This window comes from Andrena cerasifolii, chromosome 4, assembly GCF_050908995.1.
Source record: "Andrena cerasifolii isolate SP2316 chromosome 4, iyAndCera1_principal, whole genome shotgun sequence".
Lineage (NCBI taxonomy): Eukaryota > Metazoa > Arthropoda > Insecta > Hymenoptera > Andrenidae > Andrena > Andrena cerasifolii.
In genome coordinates, this window is record NC_135121.1 from 16472474 (window position 1) to 16485040 (window position 12567).

At 35.7% G+C, this 12567-nt stretch overlaps 1 protein-coding gene across 4 annotated transcripts; it reads left to right on the plus strand.

Annotated features, from left to right (window-relative positions):
- The first annotated feature begins 96 nt into the window (after positions 1–96).
- Positions 97–11543, plus strand: LOC143367670 (arylsulfatase B). 4 transcript variants are annotated; one of them, XM_076809741.1, is made up of 9 exons: positions 97–186; positions 1142–1506; positions 4367–4526; positions 6089–6315; positions 7658–7919; positions 8298–8455; positions 9425–9719; positions 10324–10601; positions 11227–11543. In XM_076809741.1, exons 2-9 carry the CDS (start codon positions 1354–1356, stop codon positions 11410–11412), a joined length of 1719 nt encoding a protein of 572 aa, XP_076665856.1. In that variant the 5' UTR covers positions 97–186; positions 1142–1353; the 3' UTR covers positions 11413–11543. The 4 variants fall into 4 exon arrangements, with proteins under 4 accessions (XP_076665856.1, XP_076665855.1, XP_076665854.1 ...); XM_076809740.1 differs by having other exon boundaries at positions 105–223; XM_076809739.1 differs by lacking the exon at positions 97–186 and adding an exon at positions 207–334.
- Positions 11544–12567: the final 1024 nt, after the last annotated feature.

Sequence of the window (12567 nt, forward strand, 5' to 3'; positions counted from 1 at the left end):
TTAAGCAAATAGCGCGCGTTATCGGGGAATTAAAACGGCAGAGTGTTTTTCGCCGAGCAAGGAAACGTATTCGCGCTGTCCCTTGAGGAACGCAAGTGTAGATACGCCGTGGATAGTCTCAGTAGCGTAACCTTCCATGTCGAATGGTTAGCCAAGTGTTGGCGATGATAGATAGTATCATCCTGGGTAATACTTTCTCCACTGGTGTTATAAAGCAGGCAAGGTATAGGTTGCACGGTGCAGTAGGGTTCTGGGCGTTAAGCCAGTTGTTTTCGAGTAGCTGATACACTTATCGGTAGCACCGTGTAGAGATTGTGGCCACGTGCAGTGCAAGGTTTACTTTTTTTCTTTCTGAGAATTTCTGCAATCTTTCCGTACACTTCACCTGACCGCGAACTTGGTGGATATCAGTTGTTTAGATTTCAATTCGTGCGGATTTTTTTTGTTGTAACAATTCCTGTGGATAACAATTGTTTTTTAATTAGTTCGCGTGGATATCAATTCTTTTGCACTTCAATTTTCTGCATGCCAATTGCTCTGGTTTCAATTCGCGTGGTTGTCAATTTCTTTTCTAACAGTTCCTCTGGATATTAATCGTTCTGGATTGAGTTCGCGTGAATGTCAACTGTTTTGCAATTAAATGTTGCGCATACCAATTGCTTCGGTTTCAATTCGCGCGAATGTCATTTCTTTTTTCAATACGCGCGCACAGCAATTCTTTTGAAAAGCAATTCGCGTGGATTGGAACTTTTAAGTAATCACTTCCTTTTTAATAACAGGTTCCTTTAGATATCAATTCGCGAGAATATCAATTGCTTCGGATTCAATTCGTGCGGATATCCATTATTTTGGATTCAATTCGCGTGGATACCAATTCCTTTGAAACCCCATTCTCAAGGAAATCATTCCCTTTTGATATCAATTCTTAAGAACATCAATCGCCTTGGATTCAATTCGTGGGGATTACAATTATCTTGGTTTCAATTCGCGTCGATATCAATGCCAATCTTCTCAGATACCAATTGGCGTCGATATCGATCTTTTTAAATATCAATTCGCGGGGTATCAAACATCTTAGATATCGATTCACGTGGACACAAGTGTTCTAGATTTAAATCCTTTTAAAATTCAATTCCTGTAGATACCAATTTTTTGGCGGTCAACTCCGTTGGATGTGAATTAGTGCGGATATTTCTTTTGAACCTCAGCATGCTGATATAAATATCTTGGTCGAGGATTAAACGGTTCCTGAATTAAGGATCATCTGCGAGAGAAGTGGCATTTGCTGGGGCCATTTCATCAAGAATGAAGACTGTCGACGTGGAATAATAATCGTCTAAATAAAGGAAAATCATGATGGTCATGGCGAAGGCTGCCGCGCTCCTTCTGTTATCCCTGGCTCTCCTTGCGGGGTGTCTATACTACGCGCTGTCAGAGGAACTGCATTCCAAGAAACAGCCGAAGGTGCAGCGGCCAAACATAATCGTTATCGTAGCAGATGATCTCGTAAGGCTGTTACCTTCTTTCACAATTAAATAAGGTGTTACGGGTTTACCCTCGATCAATTATCGTCCAACTTAGCATGAAAAGTATCTAACATCCGGAATAAAACCAACTGTTGCCAATTTCCAACCCCCGCAACTGGAAAGCTTATACTGGTAGTCGCCTACGACTTTGTATAAACACACGTGGATTCCCCATTTTTTACCACCTTTTGCTTTTCCTTTTGCTCATTTTTGTAATACATGGTAAATTTAATGGAAATCCCCATTTTTTACCACCTTTTGCTTTTCCTTTAGCTCATTTTTGTAATACATGGTAAATTTAATGGAAATCCCCATTTTTTACCACCTTTTGCTTTTCCTTTTGCTCATTTTTGTAATACATGGTAAATTTAATGGAAATCCCCATTTTTTACCACCTTTTGCTTTTCCTTTTGCTCATTTTTGTAATACATGGTAAATTTAATGGAAATCCCCATTTTTTACCACCTTTTGCTTTTCCTTTTGCTCAGTTTTGTAATACATGGTAAATTTAATGGAATTCCGTCTCATTTTTTTTCGAACCAGTCTCTCCAAAGTGTCACATCCGGATCGGGCAACCTGTATAGCTCGTAGACCCAAAACAATCTTGATTCTTGCGTAATAACTCTAATTATATGTAAAAATTACAATGATCCTTTTTAATTCGTTAAGCGTCGCGTGAGAAAATTAGATTGAACCGCTCGGTCGTTTAAGAATTGACGCCCTCACGTAAGAAAGGAAAGTTGAGAATATCAAACATTACGTACTAATAAGGGTGTTTCCGTCTAATTTGTTTCCGTCTAATGACTGCACGTGATTAAAGCATTAATCGGATATGCGGGCAGAATTTCCGGGGAAGTAACTGAAATCCTTCTCTTCCTTATCGATTAGATAATAACTTGTGTAAGGAATGAAAGGTAGAGATTGTTGCACAATCTACTGATGCTTAAGTTGGACTGGATTGCTTCAGGAGTTTTTGCAGATTTCCTGTAGCGAACTAAACAGCCGCAGGTATACGTTATACGTAATATCGAACATGTTCCACGTAATCTTTGATTCGCTGCTGAAGCGAAACAGGAGGGAAGGGTTGGTGAGGCTATGAAGAATTTAGAGTAAATATTATCTAACATTTTCTAAGTAAATGTATCTGAGATTTTGGTCGTAAGTAATGGTTCGAATGAAAAATGAATTGTATATGTATATATCAATTAAGAATTGAGAATATAAATGTGGAACTTTTAAAAGTAAATACTTGCATTATTAAAAGATTCGAATAAGTTAAAAGACTATTTATAAAAGCAAAAGCATACTATTGCTGAATGATAAGTTTCCTAAACTATATTTAAAAAACTGTATTTGTTCTAGGAATGATTATAAGTCTTCAAATTTTTTAACTACTTAATTTAAATAGTTCTAATTAATTGTTTTTATTCGTTTTTATTAGTTTCTGGGAAGATTACTTTGAGAACGTGGTAGCTTAATTATTATGATCTTTTCAAGTATATTTTAACTTATAATTATTTTCATATATATTCACAATTAAATTATAATTTAAAGTGCATAGATTCGAGTTAGATTTTGATATCGAGTTAGAAAATATTAATTAATTTTCTAAGCCACTTTGGTGGTCGAAAATAATCAGTTGAACACTGTATAAGAAACGATGGAAAGTTTCACGAAGTTAACAGACTGGAAATGAAATACTACGTGAGTTTTAGTTAATATTGTTTACTAAGCTGTTAGTGCTACCTCCGCATGTTGATAATAATTTTTTATTGGGGATCGAGCTTCAGTGAGTCATTGTCCGGAAAAATCTTCAAGAATTCCTGCGTGCCTTAATAATCTGCTTTAATAAGCACAGCAATAAAGCTCTAATGGCAATGTTTCGTTGGCTAAGAATTGAAATAAATATTCAGATTATATAATCTATATATATATATATATATATAAGAATTTATTATATTTGCAGTTTCTTCTCTATGGAGAATTTTTAATGGTAATTTACTATACAGATTAATTTAGTCTCTATTGCCGTTCTTAATTAACCGAATTTTTCGTGTAAATCTAACTGCACGAAGATTTGAGAAGTCGATAACATTAATTATGGATGTAGCGTTTTCAATCGATGCTCGTAACTTTGAGTCATACAACAACTAGAATGCATTAAACTTGACCCCAATTACGTAAGCCTTGTTCCACTTGCACACTTTTTATCTTTTTAAACTCCTTACAATTTACATTTGTTTATAGTAGTAGATATTAAAAATCGAAAAGCGAACTCTCTTCATTTTAAGCAATTAGGTTGAAATTATTTTACAAAATCATCATCGAGCGCTAAAAATTTGCATATTGAAATTTCAATTGACTTTTTAAAAAGATAAATTGCTAAATACGCAGAATTTATTTAAACAAAAAAAAATTGTTAAAAATTCAGTGTTCCTAGCTCAAAAACAGTCACATTTTATACCTTAACGATTTTCATTCAATTCAGCATAAAATATAGAAGAAAACTAATATCGTCTTTACATTAAAATCTATAACGTGCAATATACGTAAAACAGCGATTTCGAGGAAATAAATAAAAATAGAAATATTATCTAATATTAATATTTTTATTATGTTCTTTCGCCAAAAATAGAAATAAAACTTATCGACTCAATAATTACTACTTATTGTGTGAAAATATATATTTTTCAATTAGCGTTCTCTTTTTAATGTCAAAGCAATAATTTTATAAACAGTTTTTTTTCTAATTTACTCCAAGTTGGTAAAGATGGGGCAGCAAGGTCCTCAGTTGTTTATTTAATTGTTTGCCGCTAAACGATCCGAATTTTTTAATCGAGGGTTGGAACGACGTGAGCTTCCACGGGGCCAATCAAGTACCTACGCCAAATATAGATGCTCTGGCTTACAACGGCGTGATACTCCAGCGCCATTACGTTCTGCCGATATGTACACCATCAAGGACAGCTTTTCTTACTGGACGTTATCCTATTCGAACAGGTAGGCTTTCAACGCGATTCACGATAACGACACTCGCTCCGGCTTTCACGCTGATCCTTTTCTTACCGAATGTGCGAACAATGCTCGAGCAAACTGGCGATAGGCCTTTCCGCGTGAATGTGCACCAAGGTCGCAGTTCAGCATTATTGAAATTGCTGCGAATATATTATTCGAGACTATATTATCACTCTCGTTTGGTGATTCCGTGGGTAGCGAGTGATAACATTTGCACAGCGATCGAACGAAACTGTTAACTTTTATAAATAAGAATGATTAATTGAATTCGTAACTATTAAATCATTTATTTTCTGCTTTAAGGGGGTAGTCTAGTGTACTGCCCGTTTTCAACGCCATCGTCGAGAATTTATTTTAAAAAAACTATAAGTTTATACTATCTGGCGCTTTGCCTGCACATTAAGGTAGGTATAAAGTAATACTCAGAATTTTTTTGATCCAGTTTATTGCGCATATACATAAATATAGTCGATGGCACAAACTTCTTCAAAAAAAATCTTTACCGAAGGGGGTTGGTGTGAGAACTGTTCTAGTACTCCAAAATGGAAAAACTAAGGTTCATTTTCTTTGTTATGTTAGTTGCTATGGTTGGAACCATGGACGAGTCTCTATATTGTGTAAAATTAATTCTACAGAACGAAAATGCTGAATTTATCAGTAAAAAAGGGGCATTTTTTTAAACTGCTGTCATTCTGCAAATTTTTATTGTTAGGGGCCTCTATGGTTCCAACCATATCTTATACAAACATAATAAAGAAAATGGACCTTAGTTTTTCCATTTTGGAGCACTAGAACAGTTCCCACACTAACGGTTGTCGGGAAAAATTTGTTTGAAGAAGCTTTCGCCACCGACGACTATATCTATGTATATGTGCGATAAAAAAGTTCGAAAAAATTCTGGGTATTACTTCAAACATACCTTAATATGCAGGCAAAACGCCAGATGTATAACCTTATTGTATTTTATTAAATAAATTCTCAAAGATAGCGTTGAAAAACGGGCAGTTACACTAGAGCACCCCCTTAAGTCGACTTTGTACATTAACACTTTAACCCTCCGTGGTCACAACATTTTCGTATAATCACAAATTGCCCACACTCTATTACAAATTGGTCACATTTTTGAGTTACTATTCTCGTATTTTGGAATCTTTTAACTTTTCAGTGATAATTGTGCATTCGTAATAATCATACAATCGTGTTGTAATACTCTTTTTTCCAGAAATGCCAATTTTTATATGTTGAAAATTGTATTTAAAAAAAATAGTTTTAGATAAACGCGATTTCTTTTGTCAAAATTCGCCAAATTTTAAAATTTTATTATTAAGGTCTAAAAATTTACAAAAATATTGGCAAATACATATCCCGGGGTGCGATACACCCCGTGTGACCACGAAAGGTTAATAACAGCGTAGGTGATCTACCTTTGTCGAATCATCTCCTTTATACTACTTTCTTTCCGCTTTTTTTTTTTTTTAAATGGTTTCCTGTACCGTACTTTTTGTGTGGTGTAATAAAGTTGTATCTTTATTATTATTTTACTACAGGCATGCAAGGCTTCCCCCTCAAGGCAGGCGAGCCCCGCGCAATACCCTTGAATAACACTCTTCTGCCAGAATATCTGCAGAAATTGGGATACGCCACTCACCTCGTGGGAAAATGGCACGTCGGATATTACAGCGACTATCACACACCGACCTATCGCGGCTTTGACACCTTCTTCGGATACTACAATGGTTACATTGCGTATTACAATCACACCGTCGGGCAGAATGTGAGTCGTACTTTTTTTAAATCCGGGTGAAGTTACTTGTTTCCTCGCAATAAAACTTTATTTATGAATATGCTGGCCTTGAGGGAGGGGCGTAAGGCTGGTAGGGTGGTGAACTAAATTTTTAGCAAATTTATTTAGCCTCCACAGGTAAAATAGTGCACCCTTGTCGTCTTACTAAATACCACATAAATACAAAAATTAATAAAAAAAATTTGCTCGCTTTAGTAAATAGTGAGAGTAAAGAAAATGAAATACTTCATCATTCCGACAGAGCGAAGTGCGTTCTTTATAGACTCCGTGATAATAATCAGAAATGGCAAATTTCCGGCCTGTATTTTTTAAACAAATTCAAAACCAGCGGAATAGTGGCTTGCACCCCCTCTAACTTCGCGTCAACTACGTTATATTTAAATTTCATCGATACGATAGAGCAGAAAGTGACCAATTTTCGAAAAGATTTGTTTGAAATTTTAGCAGAAAATTATGAAACAATTATTTAGCCTCCACAGGTAAAATAGTGCACCCTTGTCGTCTTACTAAATACCACATAAATACAAAAATTAATAAAAAAAATTTTGCTCGCTTTAGTAAATAGTGAGAGTAAAGAAAATGAAAGTATTTAGCCTCCACAGGCCTCGGCTTAATAAATAGTGAGAGTAAAGAAAATGAAATACTTCATCATTCCGACAGAGCGACGTGCGTTCTTTATAGACTCCGTGATAATAATCAGAAGTGGCAAATTTCCGGCCTGTATTTTTTAAACAAATTCAAAACCAGCGGAATAGTGGCTTGCACCCCCTCTAACTTCGCGTCAACTACGTTATATTTAAATTTCATCGATACGATAGAGCAGAAAGTGACCAATTTTCGAAAAGATTTGTTTGAAATTTTAGCAGAAAATTATGAAACAATTATTTAGCCTCCACAGGTAAAATAGTGCACCCTTGTCGTCTTACTAAATACCACATAAATACAAAAATTAATAAAAAAATTGCTCGGCTTAGTAAATAGTGAGAGTAAAGAAAATGAAATACTTTATCATTCCGACAGAGCGACGTGCGTTCTTTATAGACTCCGTGATAATAATCAGAAATGGCAAATTTCCGGCCTGTATTTTTTAAACAAATTCAAAACCAGCAGAATGATGGCTTGCATCCCCTCTAACTTCGCGTGAACTACGTTATATTTAATTTTCGAAAATATTTGTTTGAACTTTTAGCAGAAAATTACGAAAGAAATATTTGCTTCGCATTCTCGATTCATTCTCGAACGAAGGCTTAAAAGCAGAAGAATTCTAATGTGACATTTAACGTAATTTTTAATAATAATTAATTCCTCGCAGAATGAAACTGGAAAAGATTTACACGACGACGTCCCCGGAAAAGTGTCCGCAGCGCACGATTATCGGTACATGACCGACCTCATAACGGAGAAGGCGGAGAGTGTGATCGCGAAGCACGATCGCGAGAAGCCCCTTTATCTTCAATTGGCCCACCTCGCTGTTCATTCCAGCGACGATGAAGCTGTAATGGAAGTACGCGACCCGAACGAAACGAATGACACGTTTGGTTATATCCAGGACTTTAACAGGAGAAAGTTTGCAGGTTTATAACGTACACAGTTCGATTGCACTCTTCTTCTCATGTACCGACTGTATTATAGGTGTACCGAGCAATTGTGAGGTCTCTAATGCGCATGCCCGACCAGAAAATGGAAAAGAATTAAAGAATTTATGGATTAAAGAATTACTCCAAGAATACCTACTCCAGAGAGAGAAGTTTAGACGAGGGATTCGTAGCGACGACTAGATTGGAGGTTGACTGGCGATCTAGTATCGAAGCATGTCCTTGGCAGGCAAAGTTCTCTCACTTCTTTTATTCTCCAACCCCTTTTAAACCCCACACACTTCACTATTGCTTGGTATATTTATATTACAGATATTCAGAAGTGTCGTTGCATAAGATACGATGCTCTGCTTTCAGGGGTGCTCGCTGCTTTAGACGAATCGGTTGGCAAAGTGGTGGAGGCGTTGAGGGATGCAGAGATGTTGGAGAACTCGATTATTGTTTTCATGTCGGACAACGGAGCGCAGACTGTAGGACTGTTGGAGAACTATGGGTCAAACTACCCTCTGCGAGGGGTAATGAAAGTTTATTGTTGAATATATTTTTTCGAATATACAGGGTGGGGGGTTTAGAAAGAAACACATAAATACTGGTGTTCCTTGGATTCTTTTTGAAGATATAGAAATATGGGAAAAAATGAAATTATATTGGGTGTTCAAGAAGTTTGGGCTTACTTCTGTTATAGTATAATCAGGGTTGAGCTTGTGGAAAATTTATATTAGAGAATTGTAGAATATTACTGGTTTATTAGAACTGTTCTTAATTATTTCATAACTCTCTAGCAGAGTTGGGCAAAAAGTTTGTCTAAATAAAAATTTTCATTCGGTATTCGAAGCTCGAATAATCGAGGTTATCTTTAGTCGAGGAGCAACGAATGAATAAGTTTATCCGATGAGAATTTATCCGACGAATAAAGATAATCCATTTAATTATTTATTTAATAATTTTTATCGGTAGGGAAGTTCAAATCAGGGGGTTTTATCTTCACAAAATGTCCACATCTTTCAGAGTGACAGAGATATTTAATAAATTACACTATTTTATAGAGTGGAATATTTAAAAGCTCGCTTCTGAATATTTCGTTGCGTTTGAGTTTGCGAAAACGGAACAACGACTTTGAAAGACGAGAGTAAGAAAAATATTTTCTTTATAAATATTTTCCAAGATTTTAAGTTCCGTTTCTGTACTTATTATTCCTTCTTTTTAAAAAAAAAAAAATTCAATCAAAATTACAAAAACTATCCAACAAATCCAATTAACCATTATTTTATCCAATTAACCATTTTCTTGACAAATATCACACTTGCAAGTTAATCAGCTCAGCCTGCATAAAATACACCAGTTGTCGAATAAATCAACTTATTAATTGAATAATAAGTGACGTTTATCCGAACTGAATAAAACAGTTTACTGTTAAAATTCCGGAAGCAAATTCCTTCGACATTATTCTTCACTCTGAGAACACAAAATACTCTGATTTTCAGTTAAAATTCACCCTGTTCGAGGGCGGAGTCCGCGGAGCAGCGTGCATTTATTCGCCATTGATAGAGAACCGTTCCCGAGTGTCTAATCAGTTGATTCACGTAACTGATTGGTTGCCAACGTTCTACTCAGCCGCAGGTGGTAATCTGGAGGATTTGGAGGAGAATCTGGATGGCATCGATCAATGGTCGACCATCGTTTCCGAAAGGGAGACAAAAAGGACGGGCGTGCTGTTGAATATTGACGAAGTCGAACATAGTTCGGGAGCTTTAATCGGAAAATATAAACTGATCAATGGTAATCGAAATACAGGGGAAGCCAATAAGCAAGGTTCCCTGCTATTTGATTTTCTAATACGATCAAATTAAATTCAATTACCTCCGCAATTGATATGTAAACACATATTTAGTTTACTTTTGAACATAAAGATACATACAGGGTGTTTTGAAAAAAATGGTCAGAAATTTTCGAAGTATAAACTAACAATATGTATTTTAACTTAATGGGTGACCCACACCATATGCACTCCCCTCGTACTACTACAGGTACTGTTACCTATATTGTTTACTAGCTTTACTACTTGGCTTCGCCCGAAAGTTAGATTCTGATTTTATAAAAGAAAACTTTTTTCATTTATTTATTTTTGGTGAAAATAGTCACATTCATCTGGATTAGCTGTGCGTAATGAGCTGGGGTACATTTCGTGACTCCAGAGTTTACTGTTCGAAAGTTATTAGCCGACAGACAAACACACAAACACTTCCTGCTTTTTATATATTAAGAAGTAACAAACTGTAACAGCTCTATAGTAATAAGCCAGAGAATCTTTGCTTGTGGCTTCTCTCCGCATGCGCTTTTAATTTATCATTTTGTGCCTCATTTGACAATTGTTTTTGTAAAGGAGCGCAGCTACTGTACGGTGATTATTATGGAGATAGTGGCACGAACGAATCTTACCCAGAGTACAATGTGTCGACTGTTTTGCAATCGCCTACAGCATCCGCGATTGCTAGGATATCGGAGTCTGCGTTAAGCGTTCAGAAAATAATTAATCTTCGTGAAGAATCCAGAGTGATTTGTGAGAATTTCACCGATTACCCAAAGTGCTTGGACAGGTGTCTGTTTAACGTTTACAGTGATCCCTGCGAGACCACGGACTTGTCTTCTGCATATCCAAACGTACGTGGAGCCTTTTTTAATTTATCAGTTTTATTCGTATGGCTATTGATTTAATTATAAAGTTTTGTGTCTTGAGGGAAAGCCAGTCATTTATGGAGATCCCTGATCATTGTGTCGCAATGCTTTGCAGAATTTATTGTTTCCATTAAAATTAATGCAGCAAATTTGAATCTTTTACGCAACACATAAAATGATATTATAAAGTTGATAACGTTGCTTTGTTGATAAAGTTGTTTGAGTAGAATAAACAGTCGATGAAAATGGATACCATAAACTGGGCAAGAGCTTATAACTCGTCATCAGTGAAGTACTGAAATTTTTTACGAATTTTTTTTTACATTTCTTCAAGAGTTTCTTATTTTTCAATCAGAACACATTCTTTCCTTTATCTTCGATAGTTGCATTTAATTATTCTGTTTGCTACGAATAGTAGATCAGCTCCATCGATCAAATATTTACCTAAAAATCAGCAAATATTATCTCCTTTCATTTGTTAATTTCTTATTTTCTCATTGTGTAGATGTAACAAACAGAAATGTCTATTATTTCATGCCAGATTTCTTGTATCTCGTGTTCAAGATTTAAGAACGACATTTTCTTCCTTGATAAATTGCTTCATTTACAGATCGTCGACGAATTGACTCGCTATATCGAGGAGTACAATACAGTGTTGATGCATCAAACGAACAAACCAGTGGATCCAGCTTCCTATCCAGAACATTTCAATGGAACGTGGATGCCATGGATACAATTACCCGACGACTACGATTTTCACCTAAGCTCCAAATATGTATTTTACGATAGAAAATAAGAAGACTGCAAATCTCTCGTCCGAAATTCTTATAATATTGAATGATAATCATTCTATTCCCTTTGCTGACATTCGGATTTATCTGTATTTTTATAAAAAAAAAATGATAAGCAGTATTGTGAAAAAAATAATTGTTCTAATTTTCCTCTGTCTAAGCATAGACCGAGGATGATCACGAAGTCGATAAATCCAGAAGTGATGTAATTTTGGGACTCTATACAGGGTATCACAATAATACCCTATTTTTTGTTCGTTGTTCGAACTCATTGTAAACTGCCGAACTCAATCCCTGAGTTGTTTTCTTATTTTGTATCTTTTTCTGTCCAAACAGCAGGAAATATAAAAGAATTTATACATTGAAAAAAGTTGTTTCTTTTGAACAGGCTTATCTTAATATTACAAATGACCACTGGTTTAAACAATTCTAAGAATTTATACTATTCAACTTTTATTCGATCCGTTGTTTAAATAATTCTTTATTAGGCACTGCTCAAACTCCCGTTTCATCATTTTCGCAAGTTACCCGTTTAGGACCTTCCCCTGTTAGTTTAGATTTTAGATACACAAGAGCTCGTGCCTGGAGAAGCGAGCGTCGACGGTAAGAACTGGTAAAAAGTTCATCACCCGGGGAACTCACTCCTTTTTCCTTCGGCGACGTTATCATTTACAGATTATGCAGATGAGACGCCGTCGTTGCGGAATACGGTGATGTCGATTTAATTGCACGGTATCGGACTAATTAATCTATGTCCGCGCGGACATGCAACTTCCAATTTTCAGGATTACAATTTTCTGAATAAAACGAAGAGGACAACACTGCGGCTAGATTATTACAAATCATTGTTCAAACATTTGGTATTATTTAGGAAAAGCAGCCATTCTACCAACCTTTGAAATCAGTCTAATCTTTGTTGCGAAATATTGGGTAAATAGAAGCGAGATAGTTTTGCGACAGGCCTGACGAAGAAGGACGTAAAATGAAAGGTAAGGTCGTATTTATAATGTATTTCTGTCATCGCTAGTGTTTCTACTTTTTTCAGCTTGTTAATGTTCTCTGAATGTATTTTACGTGAAATTAAGGGTAGTCGTTCTCGTCGAAAATGAACCATTTCTATTTAATTTAATTACAAAGAAATAAATTGATGCCGAGACTTG